The sequence below is a fragment of the Carcharodon carcharias genome, chromosome 1 (assembly GCF_017639515.1).
Source record: "Carcharodon carcharias isolate sCarCar2 chromosome 1, sCarCar2.pri, whole genome shotgun sequence".
NCBI lineage: Eukaryota > Metazoa > Chordata > Chondrichthyes > Lamniformes > Lamnidae > Carcharodon > Carcharodon carcharias.
In genome coordinates this window covers 196,629,608-196,653,953 of record NC_054467.1, presented here as the reverse complement: position 1 = coordinate 196,653,953, position 24,346 = coordinate 196,629,608, and the positions used below count along the sequence as shown (strand labels likewise).

General features: G+C 42.8%; 1 protein-coding gene across 10 annotated transcripts in view; it reads right to left on the bottom strand.

The window, feature by feature from the left end:
- The window catches only part of LOC121285080 (probable E3 ubiquitin-protein ligase HERC1), a 436,191-nt gene that overhangs the window by 300,869 nt on the left and 110,976 nt on the right, over positions 1–24,346 (bottom strand). For all 10 annotated transcript variants that reach the window (XM_041201223.1, XM_041201218.1, XM_041201210.1 and 7 more), the window contains 2 exons: positions 17,384–17,516; positions 2,078–2,269 (listed from right to left, as the gene is read on the bottom strand). In XM_041201223.1, the coding sequence (XP_041057157.1) occupies positions 2,078–2,269; positions 17,384–17,516 (325 nt within the window). The remainder of the gene's footprint in view (positions 1–2,077; positions 2,270–17,383; positions 17,517–24,346) is intronic.

Sequence of the window (24,346 nt, the reverse complement as noted above, 5' to 3'; positions counted from 1 at the left end):
GTACCCTACTCACCATAGAATGTACACACTCTAACTTAACTTTTGTTCTCAATCCCTGTACGTAGTTCACAATCCTTCAATCTGAATGGTTAATAAGACACAGTTGATTACCCCATTCACTCACATCTTAAGCACTCAGTTTCCCTCACTGTGATGTTATCTATTTGCATTTTCCCCTCTCCTCACCGTCCAAGGGCCCAAACACTCCTTTCAAGTGTAGCAGCATTTCACTTGCATTTCGCTCAAGTTAGTCTACTGCATTCCTTGCTCCCAATGCGGTTTCCTCTACATTGGAGAGACCAAACGCAGACTGGGTGACCGCTTTGCAGAACATCTTCGGTCTGCCCGTAAGCATGACCCAGACCTCCCTGTCGCTTGCCATTTCAACACTCCACCCTGCTCTCATGTCCATATGTCGGTCTTTGGCCTGCTGCATTGTTCCAGTAAAGCTCAATGGAAACCGGAGGAATAGCACCTCATCTTCCAACTAGGCACTTTACAGCCTTCCAGACTGAATATTGAATTCAACAATTTTAGATCATGAACTCTCTCCTCCATCCCCACCCCCTTTCCGATACCCCATCTTTTCCCAATAATTTATATAGATTTTTCTTTTCCCACCTATTTCCATTATTTTTAAATGTATTTCCATCCATTGTTTTATCTCTACCTTTTAGCCTATTTCGATCCCTTCCCTTCACCCCACCCCACCCCTGCTAGGGCTATCTGTACCTTGCTTGGCCTGTTTTCTACCTTTAATTAGCACATTCCTTAGATAATATCACCACCTTCAACACCTTTGTCTATGACATCTTTTAGCTATCTCCACCTATCACTGGCCCTCTATCCAGCTCTACCTGTCCCACCCACAACCCCCCCCAACCAGCTGACATTTCACCTCTTTTCTATTTTTACCTAGTTCTGTTCAAAAGTTATACGGACTCGAAACGTTAACTGTGTTTCTCTCTGTAGATGCTGCCAGACCTGCTGAGTTTTTCCAGGTATTTTTATTTTTGTTTTGCACTTTCAGTAACTTGCCACGCAAAAATGTTAAAAATCCAAACATGCAAGGGTCAGTCTAAATAACAGCAATAACTATTAGATGCCCTGGCAGAGCAAATTATGAATCATTATCTCTGAATTTGTAGCAATTCATAACAGCATCTCAGTACACGGCAACAATAGTCATTACAATATAATAAAATAAAAATCAACAGATTTTCCACTAACATTTTGTGGGCCTGGATTTTGCAGTGGGAATGACAGCAAAACTGTCAGACTTCTCTATCATTATGCTACTGAAACTGACAGCACCTGCAGACTAACATAGAAATCTAGAAGTATTGTCTGTGATTCTAAGCTTTTCCAGAGGGTGCATTATGGGTTATGCAAAACTGCAATCAATGGAAAAATCAATTGAATTGACCAAAGCTGCCATCTTTATGTATTTAGTCTCACTGTAAAAACCGCTGGAAAAAGTTAGAGCTTATCGAAGGAGGTATAGCTGTGTTTAAACAGTATAATAATTTCATAATTACTGCTAAACATCTTCACATTTTTAAAATAATTATTTTAAAAGTTATCTTTATTTTAGCTTATATATTTTAGCTTCTACTTTAATCCAATTATAATTATTTATTTCACTAACTAAAAATTCAATACCCTTCCTAATTTGTTGTAGTTGAAGCAACCAAGATTTCTGCTGTCACCCCATGAGGGCATAGTCTGCGACACAACTCCTGTTTTAGGACCATGATTAGAAATCTGAATGGGTGGTCTTTCACCGAATGACCAGTGGGAAGAATATGACACTCTGTATACTGCCTGTCCAGAACTTACACGACAGCTGCCAGAGACTAGTAGCTGCAGTATAAGGAAACTTAAATCCACTGCTCTGCAAAACAACCTAATTTTCAATCGGTTAAAAAAATGTACTTACTTCCAGCCCCTTTCTAATTCAATTTCTTTTTAATAATCCAGCAAAAACAACAAGCCTAATTTAGAAGGCTTACGACTTCTTCTGACAAGAACATTTCAGTAAAGCAAGGGAGAAACCAGAAGAAATAACCACACTAACCATGGATTGCCCATTCAAGTTCCTGCTCCTCCAGTATCATAGCTGCTGGTAGAAGCCGATTTAGATGATCAAGAGGTTGAAGCAGATCTAAAAGATTGCCCAGCAAAGGTCGTACAATGCTAACAGGTAGCAACAGAAGAGAGTAGATCACTTGACACAAAATGCTTCCAGCTGCAGAGTTAAAAAGAATACCTGAAAGAAAAAAGAATTTAAATAAGCACATGATACAGAAGCAGCAAAGGTTTTAATAGTCACCATTCAGAATTTAGACTTGCATATCAATAGCTGGTTTCTTTTTCTTTTATTAATTATTCATTTAATGACTGAGATGTTAAGTGTGTATTAAGAATACTGTGACACAAAATATTGAACTAGTATTTTACACAGAACTGTAATCTGGAAATACAAAAGAACTGTACCTATTTAGTTTCCCACCATATTAACAATTAAATATTGAATACAGCAGCCTTATGCAAAAGAGTCACTTGTTTGCTTAAAAATAATTCTCAAAAGTATTAATATTTTTATAAACATACAATTTTCTAAAAAATGCATAACTTATTCAGATGCATAAAGTTAAAAACTCATTTATTTAGTGCCTTGTCATACTGTTTAACATCTCAAACATATGACACACAATAACTTATATTTCGGTGCAATAACTGATATATAGGAGAACATGTGTTATGACCACAGCTGGTGTTAATTGCTGCGCAAACCAAATCCCAGAGGAAAACTTTTTTTTGTATTCTGAATTCAAGAAGATGACGTACCAATCTCAGCAGTTAAGAGGTCCAGTAACACTTTTGGGATTTTAAAAATTAAAAGTAAAAATTTTATTCACAAAAATAAAAGAAAACTTAAGCACACAAGATTATAATTACACAGTTAAAGTTAGTCTTACAAAACATTCTCCCCAAAATTCTCTACCTGATCAAACGCACAAGTAAACACCTTCCAGGCAACACTCCCTTATAGATGTTTAAATATGAAACCCAGTAAAATTACACAAGGCAAACTGCTGTAGCTTCAATGAAGGCATAGCACATGACCTATCCCTCTTCCGCTCCGTGGTGGAATTCACTTCAGAATAAAACTGTTTGCTGCAGCCCAAGACTTTTCTGGCTTGACTGGGTGGGTGGTTCAAACTGCATTCTCCTCCAGCCCAGCGCTCCAGCTATCTCAACAGCTCCAGTTATCTCCAGCCATCTCTAGCTCTTTCTCCAGCTCAACAGCTATCCACAGAAACTCTAACATAACTTTGATCTCTTTTATCTTCTTTCCATTGTTCTCACACCCCTTTGAAACCCAAACTCTTGCAAACATAAAATCTTTCATATTTCCATCTTGTCTTTGCTTTTGAGTCAATAAATATCATATCCACACTATTTGTTTACCTATGAACTCCTGCAAAATTGCAAACATTTTCTTGTCATCTCTGGTTCCCTTTTGATATTCAAATAACCTCTCAACTTACGTACAAATGCAAATGTTAGATCTAACCGATTTACTTGTGCCTCAACTTAACACCTCTATGCTTCTCAAAACAAAAACAGAATTACCTGGAAAAACTCAGCAGGTTTGGCAGCATCGGCGGAGAAGAAAAGAGTTGACGTTTCGAGTCCTCATGACCCTTCGACAGAACTTGAGTTCGAGTCCAAGAAAGAGTTGAAATATAAGCTGGTTTAAGGTGTGTGGGGGGGGGGTGCGGAGAGAGAGAGAGAGAGAGAGAGAGAGAGAGAGAGAGAGAGAGAAGTGGAGGGGGGGGGGTGTGGTTGTAGGGACAAACAAGCAGTGATAGGAGCAGATCATCAAAAGATGTCAACAACAATAGAACAAAAGAACACATAGGTGTTAAAGTTGGTGATATTATCTAAACGAATGTGCTAATTAAGAATGGATGGTAGGGCACTCAAGGTATAGCTCCAGTGGGGGTGGGGAGAGCATAAAAGATTTTAAGATATTTAAAAATAATGGAAATAAGTGGGAAAAGAAAAATCTATATAATTTATTGGAAAAAAAAGGAAGGGGGAAACAGAAAGGGGGTGGGGATGGGGGAGGGAGCTCACGACCTAAAGTTGTTGAATTCAATATTCAGTCCGGAAGGCTGTAAAGTGCCTAGTCGGAAGATGAGGTGTTGTTCCTCCAGTTTGCGTTGGGCTTCACTGGAAGAATGCAGCAAGCCAAGGACAGACATGTGGGCAAGAGAGCAGGGTGGAGTGTTAAAATGGCAAGCGACAGGGAGGTTTGGGTCATTCTTGCGGACAGACCGCAGGTGTTCTGCAAAGCGGTCGCCCAGTTTACGTTTGGTCTCTCCAATGTAGAGGAGACCACATTGGGAGCAACGAATGCAGTAGACTAAGTTGGGGGAAATGCAAGTGAAATGCTGCTTCACTTGAAAGGAGTGTTTGGGCCCTTGGACGGTGAGGAGAGAGGAAGTGAAGGGGCAGGTGTTGCATCTTTTGCGTGGGCATGGAGTGGTACCATAGGAGGGGGTTGAGGAGTAGGGGGTGATGGAGGAGTGGACCAGGGTGTCCCGGAGGGAGCGATCCCTATGGAATGCCGATAGGGGGGGGTGAAGGCACGATGTGTTTGGTGGTGGCATCATAAGTCCCTTCCCACCTATATCCGTGATTCCTCTGACACCTTACGTCACATCAACAATTTCCAGTTCCCTGGCCCCAACCGCTTCCTCTTCACCATGGACGTCCAATCCCTCTACACCTCCATCCCCCACCAGGATGGTCTGAGGGCCCTTAGCTTCTTCCTCGAACAGAGGCCCGAACAATCCCCATCCACCACTACTCTCTTCCGTCTGTGGGTGGAAAACCTCGGTTAAGGAAGAAGGAGGACATGTCAGAGGAACTGTTTTTGAAGGTGGCATCATCGGAACAGATGCGACGGAGGCGAAGGAACTGAGAGAATGGGATAGAGTCCCTACAGGAAGCGGGGTGTGAGGAGCTGTAGTCGAGGTAGCTATGGGAGTCGGTGGGTTTGTAATGGATATTGGTGGACAGTCTATCACCAGAGATTGAGACAGAGAGGTCAAGGAAGGGAAGGGAAGTGTCAGAGATGGACCACGTGAAAATGATGGAGGGGTGGAGATTGGAAGCAAAATTAATAAATTTTTCCAAGTCCCGACGAGAGCATGAAGCGGCACCGAAGTAATCATCGATGTACCGGAGAAAGAGTTGTGGAAGGGGGCCGGAGTAGGACTGCAACAAGGAATGTTCCACATACCCCATAAAGAGACAGGCATAGCTGGGGCCCATGCGGGTACCCATAGCCATACCTTTTATTTGGAGGAAGTGAGAGGAGTTGAAGGAGAAATTGTTCAGCGTGAGAACAAGTTCAGCCAGACGGAAGAGAGTAGTGGTGGATGGGGATTGTTCGGGCCTCTGTTCGAGGAAGAAGCTAAGGGCCTTCAGACCATCCTGGTGGGGGATGGAGGTGTAGAGGGATTGGACGTCCATGGTGAAGAGGAAGCGGTTGGGGCCAGGGAACTGGAAATTGTTGATGTGACGTAAGGTGTCAGAGGAATCACGGATGTAGGTGGGAAGGGACTTATGATACCACCAAACACATCTTCCCTTCACCCCCCCTATCGGCATTCCGTAGGGATCGCTCCCTCCGGGACACCCTGGTCCACTCCTCCATCACCCCCTACTCCTCAACCCCCTCCTATGGCACCACCCCATGCCCACGCAAAAGATGCAACACCTGCCCCTATACTTCCTCTCTCCTCACCGTCCAAGGGCCCAAACACTCCTTTCAAGTGAAGCAGCATTTCACTTGCATTTCCCCAACTTAGTCTACTGCATTCGTTGCTCCCAATGTGGTCTCCTCTACATTGGAGAGACTAAACGTAAACTGGGCGACCGCTTTGCAGAACACCTGCGGTCTGTCCGCAAGAATGACCCAAACCTCCCTGTCGCTTGCCATTTTAACACTCCACCCTGCTCTCTTGCCCACATGACTGTCCTTGGCTTGCTGCATTCTTCCAGTGAAGCCCAACGCAAACTGGAGGAACAACACCTCATCTTCCGACTAGGCACTTTACAGCCTTCCGGACTGAATATTGAATTCAACAACTTTAGGTCGTGAGCTCCCTCCCCCATCCCCACCCCCTTTCTGTTTCCCCCTTCCTTTTTTTTCCAATAAATTATATAGATTTTTCTTTTCCCACTTATTTCCATTATTTTTAAATATCTTAAAATCTTTTATGCTCTCCCCACCCCCACTAGAGCTATACCTTGAGTGCCCTACCATCCATTCTTAATTAGCACATTCGTTTAGATAATATCACCAACTTTAACACCTATGTGTTCTTTTGTTCTATTGTTGTTGACATCTTTTGATGATCTGCTCCTATCACTGCTTGTTTGTCCCTACAACCACACCCCACCCCTCCACTTCTCTCTCTCTCTCTCCGCCCCCCGCACACCTTAAACCAGCTTATATTTCAACTCTTTCTTGGACTCGAACTCAAGTTCTGTCGAAGGGTCATGAGGACTCGAAACGTCAACTCTTTTCTTCTCCGCCGATGCTGCCAGACCTGCTGAGTTTTTCCAGGTAATTCTGTTTTTGTTTTGGATTTCCAGCAATGCAGTTTTTTTTTACCTCTATCCTTCTCATGTTTCCAAAGCCCCAGACAACCTGACTCCTATCAAACTCTTTGCAGCTTAATTCAAATCACACACACATAGACATCCGGTCTTCTTTACAGAATAGCACAATATACACCAAAATATTTTTTTAAAATATCCATTTTCATACATGGAAAGATTCTACAAAGAACAATTAAATGATTAACCAGCTAACGTATTTATACACACTGGTGAGAAAGGAATGCACTCCAGAAACCTGGAGAACTCTATGCTCTTCCTCAAATAGTGGCTTGGAATCATAGCAACATAGGAACACATATACTAAAGCAATCTGCATATACGCATCCTTAGTTTAACATCTCATGATATTATTGAGGTGTAGATGATTTTTGCACTGAAGAGAATGCAGGGTCAGAAATTCAACTTAAGGTTAAGTAGGATGCTGACGTTGGATCGCACCCCTCTGCATGTTGAGATTGAAAACAGCATGAGAGGAGAGGCAGTCGGGAGATTGAAAACAGCGCGAGAGGAGAGGCAGTCAGGGGATTTAAGACAGTGTGAGAAAACATGTAGTGACATCTCAGCAAGATGCAATTTGATTGGTTGGGGAAGAAGCTAGCTGTTTGGTGAATTATCTGGTCAGTATCTAGTAAGTGGTTAAGGTTTATTCTGTTCCTAGGGTTTAAAATAGTGTAGATACTGTACTTTTGTAAATTGATATTAAATTGATTTGCCAGTAGATGCTTATTGTTAGGGACAGTGTGTTAATAGCCATCTTAGGACACAGGGGTTATCTGCTAATAAAATAGAACTAAAACTTTAATTATTTTATTTTAATTTTAAACATCTAAAACACATGCCTGTATAGTTAAGAAATGTGTACCTTTTAGTTGTCAGTGGTACTAGCATTTAATAATCATAGTATATTGTAGCATACATAGTAATTACTCTAAGTTAATTAAGAAAGTAATTAAATTAAATTAACTAAATAACATAAGTGACAATGGCAGGACAGGTGTGATGTTGAAGCTGTGGAACCTGGGTCCCTCTGGATGCCAGGGCTATCCAGAACTAACACGTCTGCAGAAAGTGTAAGCAGCTACAGGAATTCCAGATTAAGATTACTGATCTGGAAGCCGAACTGCAAACACTGCACAACATAAGGGAGGGCGAGAAATACCTGGACACTTTGCTCCAGGAGACGGCCACACCTCTTAGAATAGGGTTGTCTGTTTTAGTCAGCAGTGAGGGACAGGAGGATGTGATCGTGAGTGAGGCAAGTAAAGGCATCGAGCAAACTGTAGTGGAGGAGCCTCAGACAATTGTCAAACAGGTTTGAAATGGTCACAACCTGTGTGGACGAAAGCAAGGTCTGCAAGGTGGGTGAGCAGGCTGGCCATGGTGCCATGGCACAGGAAGCCTTTCAAGCAGGAGGAGCAAACAGGAATATAGTGGTAGTAGGGGACAGTATAGTGAGGGGGATTGACAGTGTTCTCTGCAGTAAAGAACAAGAGACCAGAAGGCTACGTTGCCTGCCTGGTGCCAGGGTTTGGGAAATCTGCTCAGGGCTGAAGAGGAACTTGCACCAAGAGTGGGAGGATCCAGTCGCCATGTTCAATGCAGGTACCAATGACACAGGCAGGACAAGGGAGGAAGTTCTGCATAGTCAGTATGAGAAGCTATGTAGCAAATTAAGAAGCAGAACCTCAAAGGTAATAATCTCTGGATTAGCACCTGACCAACGTGCAAATTGGCATAGGGCAAATAAGATTAGAGAGATGAATGCGTGACTCAAAAACTGGTGTGGGAGAAGTGGTTTCTGGTTAATGGGGCACTGGCACCAGTACTGGGGAAAGTGGCGGCTGTACCGTTGGGGTGGTCTGTACCTGAGCTGCGCTGGGACGTGTGTTCTTGTGAATCACATAACTAGGGATTTGGAGAGGGCTTTAAACTAAACAAGGTGTGTGAAGGATTAAGTTTGGGTAGATGTGGCAAATCAAGGGGTGGATTCAAAACAGGAGACCATAATAGTAATGTAGGAAATGAGGGTCATAGAATAGCAGGAAGGGACAGAAAGATAAAACCTAAGAATACTCCAGTAGTCAAGACTAGATGTTACAAAGATAGCATGACAAAACTAAAGGCTCTGCACTTGAATGTGTGTAGCATTCATAATGAAGTAAATTAATTGAAACCACACACTGAAGCAAATAAATATGATCTGATAGCCATTACATGGCTGCATGATGACAAGGATTGGGTCCTGAATATTGAAGGGTATATGATATTCAAGAAGAATAGGAAGCTAGGTAGAGGTGGAGGGGTAGCACAGTTGATCAAGGGTGACATTGATGCAATAGTTAGAAGTGACCTTGGTTCAGGAGATCAGGATGTAGAATTGGTTTGGGTGGAGATAAGGAATAGTAGGGAAAAGAAGTCACTAGTGGGGAGTAGTCTACATGCCTCCTAACAGTAACCATAATGTACGACAAGTATACAAGAAGGGTGCTTGTGATAAACGGATATAAATAATTATGGGTGATTTTAATCTACATATTAACTGGAAAAATCAGACAGGCAGTAGTAGCCTGGATGAGGAGTTCATAGAATGGTTTTGAGATAGTTTTTTTTAAAAAGAGTAGCATGTTCTGGAACCAATCAGAGAGCAGGTTACATTAGACTTGGTATTGTGTAATGTGACTGTAATGACGTATCACTTTAAGATCAGTTCAACTGGGCAGGGGTCACATGATTTGTTCAACCAATGTGTGGCTAGCGCAAGGGAATAAATTCTACGGAGGGGTTTCCTGGAAAAAAAAATGGCTGCATGAGGGGCTGGCTGGATACAAGCAGCAACAGAAGCTCTCTGTATGTAAAGTTAATTTTGTTTGATGAAAAAGCCTCCTAGGGCATGTTTCTACATTTGGCGAGGAAAAAAAACTTTCCTGGCACTGTCCCCCACCTGCATCTGTGAGTATCGTGTTTCATCGACGACTGTGAATAGACCGATCTGATTCCTCTGCAGAGGAATGGGATCATTTCCAACCAAAACCTTCAATCATACTACAACATTTTAAGTTTAATTCATGAGTGAGAGCCCTGGGGGAGTTGATCACAACCTATATTGTGGAACTCAAACAATTATCAGAGCATTGCAATTTTGGCATGACCCTAACGATGTGCCACGGGATCGATTAGCCTTTGGTGTATATAACGATGCCATACAACATTGGTTGTTAGCTGAAGTTGATATTGATTTCAAATGCGTGATGGAGATTGTGCTCGCTATGGAAACCACTGAGGCAGATGCACTGGAACTGCAGGGCGCGCAAAGTGGCGCTGCGCACCAGTTAGGGGGAAACTAACAGCCTGCCGTGGCGCCAAATCGGCTGAGGCCACTGAAAAAAGGGAAGCAGTTCCAGTAAGCTATAGAACTAAAAGGTACAGCAGAGGCAATCAGGCAGTGATTCCTAAGGTCCAATGTTATATGTAGGGGTAACCACGCTCCTGAATCTTGTTGATTTAAGGAGGCTGAAGGCATTATTGTGGGGAAAAAGGATACCTGAGGAGACAATGCAGGGCTAGGTTCAGGCAGCCAAATGGCCAATCCAACAAGATGTTACAAGTGCACAGTGTGGTACCAGTACCCTGGTACCAGTTAGTCTGATATTTACTCTCTTTCCAACCTCAAGGATGTGAAGCCAGACTCAATCACCATAACACTCTGTGTAAATGGGAAGCCTCAAAATATGGAACTAGATACAAGTGCATCAGTCACTGTGATGGGCGAGCACACATTCCAGTATTTGAGAGGGGGTGCCCAGCCTTTAAATTTAGAGTGCACCTCAGCCAAGCTGAAAACATACAGAAGAGAAGAAGTAAAGGTGAGGGGTACCAGCATTGTACCTGTAAGCTATGGGTAGCAGTCTGCCCAGCTACCTATTGTAGTAGTAATGGGTGAAGGACCAAGCCTTCTGGGTTGTGACTGGCTCAAGAAAATGAAGCTAAAGTGGCCTGACATTTTTCAGGTGAGGACAGGGGGATTGTCAGAATTGTTAAGATTATATGACAGTGACTTCCAGACGAGTTAGGCAAAATTAAGGGCTTACAAGCTAAAATCTATGTGGATCCAGAAGCCATTCCCTGATTTTTCAGAGCTAAATCGGTACCACATGCCCTGCTTGAGAAAGTGGATGCTGAACTAAAGAGGTTAGAGGAGCGAGGTATTATCCTGCTAGTTCAGTTTTGCTGCACCCATTGTCCCTGTCTTGAAGCCCAACAAGACTATCAGCATTTGTGGTGATTACAAACCATCATTCAGGCAACAAAGCTGGACAAGTATCCTCTTCCTATAATCAAAGATCTTTATGCGAAACTGGCCGGGAACCAGCCATACACCAAGCTGGACATGAGTCAAGCTTATCAACAGCTTGAGTTGAATGACGGTTCCTGAGGAATGTCACAATAAACACCCACAAAGGGCTTTTTCAGTACATGTGCCTGCCTTTTGGTGTTTCGTTGGCATGCACAATATTCCAATGCACAACGGAGAGCCAACTACAGGGGTTGCCACAGGTTGTGGTATACCTCGAAGATATACTCATCACGGGTGCTGCAGAGGTCAAACATCTGGCAAATTTAGAAGGGATATTAAAAAGATTTCAGGAGGCTGGAGTTCACCTCAAGAAAGAAAAACAAACTTTTCAAGCCAGGGAGGTGACTTACCTGGGACACAGGATCAGTGCTTAACCTCTTTAGTTCAGTGCTTTCTCCCTGTCGAGGAGAAAGTCAGGGCCATAATATGTCTGAACTTAAATCATTTCTAGGCATAGTCAATTATTATGGGTGGTTTTTGCCAAATCTATCCACTGTGCTGGCCCCCTTTCATGCCCTACTAAAGAAGCACCACCGCTGGTTTTGGTGAATTCCTCAGGAAACGGCTTTCATCAAGGTGAAGCAAATGCTGCAGTCTTCAAGCCTACTTGTACTCTTTGATCCTTTGAATGAACTAATACTGATGTATGATGCCTCTCCATATGGCGTTGGGGCAGTGTTGTCCCATGAAACGGCTGATGGCTCAGAAAGGCCAATAGGCTATGTTTCAAGAACACTATCAGTAGCTGAAAGAAGCTATTCACAAATCGAAAAAGAGGACCTATCAATAGGTTTTGGCATCAAAAAGTTCCATCAATATCTAAATGGGAAACACTTCGCTATTGTTTCAGACCACAAGCTGCTGTTGGGTCTTTTTAAGGAGAACAATAGCATCTGCGAGCATAGGTGGGCATTGATCCTGGCCATATATGAAGACACCTTCAAACACCAAGCAGGGGTACCTATTGCAAATGCGGGACGCCCTGAAGCACCTGCCCTTGAGAAAAGTACTACATGTACACCTATTCGCCTTAAACATTTTAGATACGCTTCAAGTCTGTGCGAAACAAATCAAAAGCTGGACCAGTTGGGATCCACTGTTATCCGGAGTACAAGACAAAATCCTTACGGGATGGGGAAGCGAGGCAGTTTCAGAGAAAATGAAACCATAAACTTAGTTGTCAAGATGGTATTGTGCTATGGGGAACATGAGTGGTCATTCCTGTGTCGGATTAGAAGCTACTCATGATGGAACTATACAGTGTCCACCCAGGTGTCTTGAAAATGAAAATGTTAGCCAGGAGTTAGGTATGCTGGCCTAGAATCGACAATGATATTGAGAACATGGTAAGGCACAGCCAACAGTGCCAGTTGCAGCAAAACCTGCCAGCCAACATATTAGCATGGTTAAAAAATTGACTGGTTGGCAGAAAACAGAGTATGCATAAATGGGTCTTTTTCTGATCGGCAGGATGTAACAAGTGGAGGCCTGCAAGAGGCTGTGCTGGGGCCTCAACTTTTTACCATTTATATCAATGACTTAAATGAGGGGTGTGAAAGCCTGGCAACTAAATTTGCAGATGACACAAACACAGCTAAGAAAGTATGTTGTGAAGAGGACATAAGGATGTTGCACACAGATATAGATAGGTTGAGTGAGTGGGTAAAAGCCTGGCAGATGGATTTCCATGTAGGAAAATGTGAAATTGTTCACTTTGGCAGGAAGAATTAAAAAAGCAGAGTATTACTTAAATGGAGAACGGCTGCAGAATTCAAAGGTGCAAGGGGACCAAGGTGTTCTTGTGCATGAGTCACAAAAAGTTAGCATGCAGGTACAGCAAGTAATTAAGAAAGCTACTGGAATGCTATCCTTTATTATGAGAGGAATTGAACATAAAAGTAAGGATGTTATGCTTCAGTTATACAGGGCATTGTTGAGACCTCATCTCAAATGCTGTGTGCAGTTTAGGTCTCCTTATTTGCGGAAGGATGTAAATGCCTTGGAGGCTGTTCAGAGCAGGTTTACTAGATTGATACCTGGAATGAATGAGGTGTCTTATGATGAAAGGTTAGACAGACTGGGCTTGTTTATAAGAGTGATGGGTAGCTTGATTGAAGTATATGAGATCCTGAACAGTATTGACAAGGTGGACGTGGAAATGTTTCCTCTTTTGGGTGTGTCCAAAACTAGGGGGCACAGTCTTAAAATTAGGGTTCACCCTTTTGGGACAGAGATGAGGAGAAATTTTTTCTCGCGGAGGGTTGTGCGACTTTGGAACTCTCTGCTTCTGAAGGCGGTGGAGGCGAGGTCATTGAACATTTTTAAGGCAGAGGTAGATAGATTCTTGTTAGGCCAAGGGAACCAAAGGTTATCGGGGCGGGTAGATGGGAATGTGGAATCCATAATACAAACAGATCAGCCATGGTCTTATTAAATGTCAGAGCAGGCTCAAGGAGCCGAATGGCCTACTTCTGGTCCTATTTTGTATGTGTGTTTCAACAACATAGGCAGGCCAAGGAAAGAGGCTCTGCATAAGGAGCTAGATATCAAATTAAGAAGCAGAGCCTCAAAGATAATAATCTCTGGATTATTACCTGAGCCACATGCAAATTGGCATTGGGCAAAAAATATTAGAGAGAAGAATGTTTGGCTCAAAGACTGGTGTGGGAGAAGTAGGTTCCGGTCCGTGGGCACTGGCATCAGTATTAGGGATAGTGGGGGCTGGACTGTTGGGGCGGACTTGACCTGAACCATGCTGGGACTCCTGTTCTTGTATATCACATAACTAGGGAAGTCATCTGTGGGAGGCCTCCTAATAGTAATCACACAGTAGGACAGGGTATCAAAGAAGAAACAGAGAGAGTTTGTCAGAAAGGTATGGTGATTAGCATGGGGGATTTTGCTTTACATATTGACTAGAACAACCAGATGGGCAGAGGTAGCATAGATGACAAATCCATATTATGTTTTAGGGATAATTTCTTAGAAAAGCACGTTCTGGAGCCAACCAGGGAGCAGGCTACACTGGACCTGGTACTGTGCAATGAGATCGGGTTAGTTAATGATCTCATAATGAAGGCGCCCCGAGGTAGCAGTGATAATAATATGGTTGAATTTTACATTCAGCTTGATATAGGGAAGAGTGGGTCTAACACTAGTAATTTAAAGTTAAAGGCTATTACAACGGCATGAAAACAAAGCTAGAGAAAGTGAACTGGTAATTTAGGTTAAGGGATAGGTCAGTAGAGATGCATTGGCGGACATTTAAGCAGACATTTCAGAATTCACAGAATAGATACATTCCAACAAGAATGAAAAATTCCAAAGGGAGGATCCACCATCTGTGGTTAACTAAAAAAGTTAAAGATAGTATCAAACTTAAAGAAAAAGCAGATAATTGTGCAAAGAGGGGTGGCAAGTCAGAAGGTTGGACGGGATGTAAAAACAGCAAAGGTTGACTAAAAGATTAATAAGGAGGGAAGTAAAGCTAGCTAGAAATATAAAGGTAGACAGTAAAAGTTTCTACAGATATTTAAAAAAGAGTTAACAAATTGAGCTAAAACACAAGGTGCTGGAAAAACCCAGCAGCTCTGACAGCATCTGTGGAGAGAAAGACAGAGTTAACATTTTGAGTCCGTATGACTCTTCTTCAGAACGGACTCGAAACGTTAACTCGGTCTTTCTCTCCACAGATGCTATCAGACATTATGGGTTTTTCCAGCACTTTTTGTTTTTGTTTCAAATTTCCAGCATCCACAGTATTTTGCTTTTATCTTAACAAATTGAACATTGGTTTTATAGAAACTAAGTCTGGAGAATTAATGCAAAATAAGGAGATGGCACATTAATTGAATAGGTGTTTTGCATCGGTCTTCACTACGGAGAATATAAGTAACATCCCAGAAATATCTGCAAATCAGGAATTGAAAGGGAGGGAGAACTCAAGAAAATTACAATCACCTAGAAAATAGTACTAAGAAAATTGTTGGAACTGCGGGTTGACAAGTCCCCGGGTCCTGATGGATTTCATCCTACGGTCTTAAAAGAAGCGGTTAGTGTGAGAGCTGATGCGTTGGTTTTAATTTTCCAAATTCACTAGATTCAGGGAAGGTTCCATTAGATTGGAAAATAGCTAATGTAGCTCGTTTATACAAAAAGGGAGAGAGACAGAAAGCAGGAAGCTACAGGTCGGTTAGCCTAACATTTGTCACAGGGAAGATGTTAAACGTTATTAATAAAGATGTCATAACAGGACATTTAGATAAATTCATAGTAATCAGGTAGAGTCAACATGGCTTTGTGAAAGGAAAATCATGTTTAATCAATTTATTGGAGTTCTTTGAAGAAGTAACAGGTGCTGTGGATAAAGGTGGATGTGCCTTACTTAGATTTTCAGAACGCATTTGATAAGTTGCCTCATCAAAGGTTATTGCGGAAAATAAAAGCTCATGGTGTAATGGGTAACATATTGGCATGGATAGAAGATTGGCTAGCTAACAGAGGGTAGGTATAAATGACTCATTTTCTGGTAGGCAGGATGTGATGAGTGGTGTGCCACAGAGATCAGTGTTGGGGCCTCAACTCTTTACAATTTATATAAATGATTTGATGAAGGGACCAATTCTATGGTTGAAAAATTTGCTGATGTCACAAAGGTAGGTAGGGAAGTAATTTGTGAAGAGGACGTAAGGAGGCTACAAAATGGATATAGATAGGCTAAGGGAGTAGGCAAATGTCTGGCAAATGGAGAACAATGTAGGAAAATTTTAGGTTGTCCATTTTGGCAGGACAAATAAATAAAGAGACATATTATCTAAACGATGAGAGATTGCAGAGCGCTGAGATGCAGAGGGATCTGGGTATCCTAGTGCATGCATCACCAAAGGCTAGTATGCAGATGCAGCAAGTAATTAGCAAAGCTAAAAGAACGTTATCGTTTATTGCAAAGGGAATTGAATACAAGAGTAGGCAGGTTATGCTTCAGTTGTACAGGGCAATGGTGAGGCCACATCAGGAGTACTGTTTACAGTAATGGTCTCCTTATTGAACGAAAGATGCAAATGCATTAGAAGCAGGTCAGAGAAGGTTTACTAGATTAATACCTGGAATAGGCAGGTTATCTTGTAAGGAAAGGTTGGACAGGCTAGGCTTGTGTCCACTGGAGTTAGAACAGTAAGAGGTGACTCGATTGAAACATGTAAGATCCTGAGGGGCCTTGACAGGGTGACTATGGAAAGGGTATTTCCTCTTGTGGGAGAACCCAGAACTCAGGGTCATTGTTTCAAAAAAATAAAGGGTTGCCCATTTAGGACAGATGAGGATTTTTTTTTTCTCTCAGGAGAGATGAGAGACTTTGGAATACTCTTCCTCAAAAGGTGATTGAGGCAGAGTCCTTGAATATCTTTAAGGAAGAGGTAGGTAGATCCTTGATAAACAGGGTGAAAGGTTATCGGGGGTAGGCAAGAATATGAGGTTAAAATCTGATCAGCCACGATCGTATTGAATGGCAGAACAAGCTTGAGGGGCCAAGTGGCCTACTCCTGCTCCTAATTTGTATGTTCATATGTCTTCGTGGCAGCTGGGGTGGGGAAGAGACCGTTTTCCACTCCTTCTATGATGTGCCTTTGCAAAGCTGGTCTGGAACAAGATGTAGTGTTTTTGTTTTGAGGTTCATCCCGAGCAGCTTATAGCACAGTACTCTGCACTTTATCGGCTGTCCCCAGGGAAGCACAGCAAGATAAACATCAATTGCTGCTGGAAGAGCATCAAATCAGTGAAAGGCACTCCTTGGACTGTCCAAAACTTGTTGATCTTCCAATGCAAAGAACTATCCACGACTGGCAAATTCCAAGGTCCAGAACTGTGTGCTGAGGGATGCATTGAAGCTTAGGGCAGCTGCCACAAAATGCAATAGGGAAAGGCCATTGTCTAAGACCCTCCTGCCATAGTACTCTGAGGGGCTATGTAAAACCTCCTGGGCTATATGTTTGAAATGAAATAAATATTGTAAATATTAACTGTAATTATAAATGTAGTGAGAAACTCACAGTGCTAAAAGAAACGGATTTGTTTTGCACCTTATATAATGTCAACTTTGAATAGCCATATACTGTACTTCCTTAAATTTTCTGAATAAAGTATATTTTTGGAAAAAAATGGTGAGGTTCTGAACTGTTTAGTTTAGCCTTGGTTAATGTTTGAGAGGAGGATGTAGTTAGTGGCAAAAGTACAACAGCACGGGGCCAAAGAATTGTTATAATACAATGAAAAATACAAATTACATTTTTGCGAAGACAAATGCACAGGATAAGGTGAGGTACTTACCATGCAATTTTTCTGTGACACTTTTATCCAGCAAGCTTTCTTTCAGAAGAACAGCAGATCGCCTGTAGGTATCGGATGCATATAGCAGCAGCAACTGTACATGTTTATGCAGCAAATCTACACTTAAGTGATCCTAAAATAAAGGACATTGTGATTAACCCATTCATAAAATGCTTAGTTGCCAACACCTCATTAGAATTATCAAAATAATGACTTCCCCTTTCTACTTAGTCATCATCTTAACAAATTTCTGATAAAACAGAGCTAGGCATCACTTAATCACTCATTCCTGACATACCAGATCTCTTCTGTTCTATTCAACCTTCGATGTTCTGCACTATGGGCTTTGACCATTAATCTTCATTTCTCAAACAGCATTCAAGAGCACCAGCTTCCCTCTAATAAGCAAACATTTGTGGGCTTGAACATCGCTGCAGGACACTCAATTGGCGCCATAGTAAAAGAGATTAATCTTGTCCCTTTATCCTAGCACATATGTTATAGTTGCAAAATGTGGGGTGAGTAGGGGAAGAGTGTAGAAAGAGCAAGTCATTACTGGAAAACAATTAGAAGAAAGAATCTAGCTATTTTTAGCCCTTCTGTAGGATAGGGACATTAAGACTAATTGTAGCCTCCTCTCCTTACCCTTTCCCTAGGTAGGGTCAGCTAAACCTTTATCTATCTAATCATCTCACTTGCAATGACTTCTCTTCCTGCTCCTGCACCATTATCTCTGGTGTTCCCCAAGGATCGACCCTTGGCCTCCTAATTCTCATCTACATACTGTCCTTTGTCAGCATCATCTGAAAGTACAGCATCATTTTCCACATGTGCACAAACGATGCCTGGGTCTACCTTATCACCACCTCGACTGACTCCTCCACTGTTGTTTATCTGACATCCAGTGCTGGAAAAGCACAAATTTCCTCCACTTAAATATTGGGAAGACTGAAGCCATTGTTTTTGGTACCCACTCCAAACTTGGTTGCCTAGCTACTGACTCCATCCCTCTCCCTGGAAGCAGTGTGAGATTAAACCAGTTCCTTGGCAGCCTTACTGCCACACTTGATCTCAAGATGAACTTGTAAAGTCACATTCGTGCCATCACAAAGGTTGTCTATTTTGACCTCTAAACATAGCCAGACTTTGCCCCTCTCAGCTCAACTGCTGCTGAACCCTCATTCATGCCTTTGTTATCTCTAGACTCGTCAATGTTAACACAATCCTAGCTGGTCTCCCACTTTCTAGCCTTCGTACAATTGACAACTCTGCTCCCCATATCTTAACTCATGTCCAGTCCTGTTTCCCCATTACCCCTGTGCTTGCTGGTACGCACTGGCTCCCAGTCAAGCAAAGACTTGATTTTAAAATTATCATTCTTAATTTCAAATCCCTCTGTGGTCTCATTCCTCCCTATCTCTGCAATCTGCTCCAGCCTCACAACTGACCATAAGACGTGGGAGCAGAAGTAGACCCATTGAGCCTGCTCCGCCATTCAGTGAGATCATGGCTGAACTGATAATCCTCAACTCTGCTTTCCTGCCATTTCCCCATAACCCTTGATTCCCTAATTGAAAACCTGTCTATCTCAGCCTTGAATGTACTGAATAGCCCAGCCTCTACAGCCCTCTGTGGTAAATTCCACAGTTTCACTGCCCTCAGAGAAGAAATTCCTCCTCATCTCTGTCTTGAATAAACGACCCCTTACTCTGAAATTATATCCTCTGGTCATGGATTCTTCCACAAGAGGAAACAACCTCTTAGCATCTACCCTGTCAAGCCCCCTAAGAATCTTATATGTTTCAATAAGGTTGCCTCTCATTCTTCTGAACTCCAATGTGTACAGACCCAACCTACTCAACCTCTCCTCATACGAAAATCCCACCATACCCAGGATCAACCTAGTGAACCTTCTCTGGACTGCCTCCAATGTCAGTATATCTTTCCTTAGATAAGGAGACCAAAACTGTCCACAGTATTCTAGGTGTGGTCCAACTAGTGCCTTGTATAGTTTTAGCAAGACTTCCCTATTTTTTATACTCCATTCCATTTGACATAAAGGCCAACATTCCATTTGCCTTTCCTATTACCTGCTGAACCTGTACGCCAGCTTTTTGGGATTTATGAACGAGGACCCCCAAATCCCTCTGTGCTGCAACTTTCTGCAGTCTTTCTCCATTTAAATAATATTCAGCTCCTCTATTCTTCCTGCCAAAGTGCAAAACCTCACATTTTCCCCACATTATATTCCATCTGCCACGTTTTGCCCATTCACTCAACCTGTCTATATCTCTCTGTGGACACTTTGTGTCATCCTCACTGCTTGCTTTCCCAATTATTTTTGTGTCATCTGCAAACTTGGTGATAGTACATTCACTTCCCTCATCCAAGTTATTAATATTGTAAGTAATTGTGACCCCACTGATACCTATGGCACTCCACTAGTTACAGATTGCCATCCTGAAAATGCCCCCCTTATCCTAACTCTCTGTCTTCTTGGCCAATTCTCTATCCATGCTAATATACTACCCCAACACCATGGGCTCTTACCTTATTAAGTAGCTTTATGCGTGGTACCTTATCGAATGCCTTTTGGAAATCCAAATATATTACATCTACAGGTTCCCCTTTATCTATCCTGCTTGTTATCTCCGCAAAGAGTTCTAATAAATTTGTCAGGCATGATTTTCCCTTCATAAAGTCAGGCTGACTCTGCTAATTATATTATGCATTTCTAAATGCTCTGCCATTACATCTTTATAATAGACTCAAATGTTCCCATTGATGGATGTCAAACTAACTGGCCTATAGTTACCTGATTTTTCCCCCTCCTTTTTTGAATAAGGGTGTTACATTGGCAGTTTTTCAATCCTTTGAGACTTTTCAGAATCTAATGATTCTTGGTAGATTACTACCAGTGCATCCACTATCTCTGTAGCTACTTCCTTTAATAATCTAGGATGTAACCCATCAGGTCCAGGGGACTTATCAGCCTTTAGCCACATTAGTTTTCCTAATACTTTTTCTCTAATGATAGTTACTGTACTTATTTCTTCCACCCACTTTGCCCCGTGATTATTATATTTTTTTTCGAATGCTATTAGTGTCTTCTACCATGAAGACCGATGCTCGTGGCTACCTCTACCAATTTGATTTTCCCAACTTACATGAAGATTAAAGTCACCCACAATTAATGTACTGCCTTCTTAAAATGCCCTCATTATCTCCTGATTTATTCTCTGTTCTACAGTATAACTACTGTTAGGGGGCCTATAGACTACTCCCACCAGTGTCTTCTTCCCCTTGTTATTTCTTACCTCCACCCATATGGATTCTACATATTCTGATGCAAGATCATTTCTTGCTATCGCATTTATTCCATCTCGCACTAACAAAACTACCCCAGCACCCTTTCCTTCCAGCCTGTCCTTTCAAAAAGTCACCCCAAATATTTAGTTCCCAGCTTTGATCTCCTTGTAACCATGTCTCCGTAATGGCTATAAGATCATACCCATTAACCTCTATTTGTGCTGTTAATTCATTTATTTTGTTCCAAATATTACGTGCATTTAAATAAAGAGCTATTAATTTTGCCTTTTTACCATTTTTCCCCCTTTGATCCTATTTGCTGCTTTCCTTTATGTTTGTACACTCTGTCACACTCTGGTTATTATTATCTAAATAGCTGCCCTGCTATGCTGCCATATCCTTTTGCTTTGTAAGCCTTCGTATCCCCTTTCCAGAACCCTTCCCCCTCTATTTCGTTTAAAGCCCTCTCTACAGCCCTATTTATTCGATTCACCAAGAAACTGGTCCCAACACGGTTCAAGTAAAGCCCATCCCACCAGAACAGCTCCCTTCTAATCCCAGTACTGGTGCCAGCGCCCCAAGATATGTGTTCCTCAAATTATGGCCTCTTGAGCATCACCAACTTTAATTGCTTCACCATTGGTAGCCATGCCTTCAGTTACCTAGTGCCCTGACTTGTGTGCTAAGCTGATGAGGGACAGGCTTTGGGGAATCAGACGGCAAGTCACTTGCTGCAGAATTCTCAGCCTCTGACCTGCTTTCATAGCCATTGTATTTTTATGGCTGGTGCAGCTAGGCTTCTGGTCAATGGTGACCCCTAGCATGTTGATGATAGGGGATTCAGCAATGGTAATGTTGTTGAATGTCAAGGGGAGAAGATTAGATTCTCTCTTTTTGGAGATGGTTACTGCCTGGCAATTGTGCAAATGTTACATGCCACTTATCAGCTCAAGCCGGAATATTGTCCAAGTCTTCCCCCATGCAAGCACAGACTGCTTCACTGTCTGAGAAGTCGTGATTTGTATTCAACACCGTGTAAACATCAGCAACATCCCAACGTCTGACCTTATAATGAAGAGAAGGTGATTGATGAAGCAACTGAAGGTGATTGGGTCGAGAGCACTAAGGAATGCTCGAGCTGATAGGCCTCCAACAACTGAAACCGTCTTTCTTGGTGCTCAATACTCTTTCAACTGGTGGAGATTTGGGGTCCATTGGAAAATTCAAAACTAAGATTGATAGGTTTTTGTTGGGTAAGAGTTGTAAGGGATATGGAATAAATGTGATAAATGGAGTTGAGGCACAGATCAACAATGATCTAATTGAAGTTGTAAGATGGAAGTGCTTAGAGAGAGAATTCCAGAGAGAAGGGCTGAAAAGCCTTGAGATTCCGTCACCAATATTGGAAAAGAGGGAAGAGAGGATTTGTAAGGGGTCAGAGTCAAAGGGCCATAGGTCAGGGGTTAGGGTGTAGGACTGGAGGAGATTGCAGAGAAAGGCTGTGGACCAATTTTTAAGTGAGTTAAGGCTCCTCAACACCACACTCTGTCAAATGTTGCCTTGATGTCAAGGACAGTCACCCTCACCTCACCTCTTGAGTTCAGCTGTTTTGCCTATGTTGGGACCTAGGTTATAACGATGTCAGGAGCCCAGTAGCCCTGAAAGAACCTAAACTGAGTATCAGTAAACAGGCTATTGCTGACTAAATGCCATTTGATAGCACTGTCAATGACCTCCTCTCTCCCCTTGTCCAGTCCCTTCCCACCTACATCCGTGATTTCTGACACCTTATGTCACATCAACAATTTCCAGTTCCCTGGCCCCAACCGCTTCCTCTTCACCATGGACGTCCAATCTCTCTACGCCTCCATCGCCCACCAGGATGATCTGAGGGCCCTTAGCTTCTTCCTCGAACAGAGGTCTGAACAATCCCCATCCACCACTACTCTCTTCCGTCTGGCTATACTTGTTCTCACAATGAACAATTTCTCCTTTAACTCCTCTCACTTTCTCCAAATAAAAGGTGTGGCTATGGGTACCCGCATGGGCCCCAGCTATGCCTGTCTATTTATGGGGTATATGGAACATTTCTTGCTCCAGTCCTACTCGGGATCCCTCCCACAACTCTTTCTCCGGTACATTGATGATTACTTCGGTGCTGCTTCATGCTCTCGTCGGGACCTGGAAAAATTTATTAATTTTGCTTCCAGTCTCCACCCCTCCATCATTTTCACATGGTCCATCTCTGACACTTCCCTTCCCTTCCTTGACCTCTCTGTCTCAATCTCTGGTGATAGACTGTCCACCAATATCCATTACAAGCCTACCTACTCCCACAGCTACCTCGACTACAGCTCCTCACACCCCACTTCCTGTAAGAACTCCATCCCATTCTCTCAGTTCCTTCGCCTCCATCGCATCTGTTCTGATGATGCTACTTTCAAAAACAGTTCCTCTGACATGTATTCCTTCTTCATTAACCAAGGTTTTCCACCCACGGTCGTTGACAGGGCCCTCAACCGTGTCCGGCCCATCTCCCGCGCATCCGCCCTCACACCTTCTCCTCTCTCCAGAAACATGATAGGATCCCCCTTGTCCTCACTTATCACCCCACCAGCCTCCGCATTCAAAGGATCATCCTCCGCCATTTCCGCTAACTCCAGCATGATGCCACCACCAAACACATCTTCCCTTCACCCCCCCGTGGCATTCCGTAGGGATCGTTCCCTCCGTGACACCCTGGTCCACTCCTCCATCAGCCCTTACTCCTCCTCCCACGGCACCTCCCCATGCAAACGCAAAAGATGCAACACATGCCCCTTCACTTCCTCTCGCCTCACCGTCCAAGGGCCCAAACACTCCTTTCAAGTGAAGCAGCATTTCACTTGCACTTCCCTCAACTTAGTCTACTGCATTCGTTGCCCCCAATGCGGTTTCCTCTACATTGGAGAGACCAAACGCAGACTGGATGACCGCTTTACAGAACACCTTCGGTCTGTCCACAAGAATGACCCAGACCTCCCTGTCGCTTGCCATTTCAACACTCCACCCTGCTCTCTTGCCCACACGTCTGTCCTTGGCCTGCTGCATTGTTCCAGTAAAGCTCAACGCAAACTGGAAGAACAGCACCTCATCTTCCGACTAGGCACTTTACAGCCTTCCAGACTGAATATGGAGTTCAACAATTTTAGATCTTGAACTCTCTCCTCCATCCACACCCCCTTCCCATTTCTTCCCCCTCCTTTTTGTTTTTTCCAATAATTTATATAGATTTTTTCTTTTCCCGCCTATTTCCACTAATTTTAAATGCATTTCCACCATTCTTTATTTCTACCTTTTAGTATTCCCCCACCCCCACTAGAGCTTTCTGTACCTTGTCTGTCCTGTCTTATACTCTTAATTAGCACATTCCTTTAGATAATATCACCAGCTTCAACACCTCTTTGTTCTTTTGTCTGTGACAGCTTTTGGTTATCTCCTCCTATCACTGCCTGCTTGTCCCAACAACACCCCCACCCCTGCAAACACACCTCAACCAGCTTATATTTCACCCCTTTTCTAATTTTAATTAGTTCTGTTGAAGGTTCATGAGGACTCAAAACATCAACTGTACTCCTCTCCACCGATGCTGCCACACCTGCTGAGTTTTTTCAG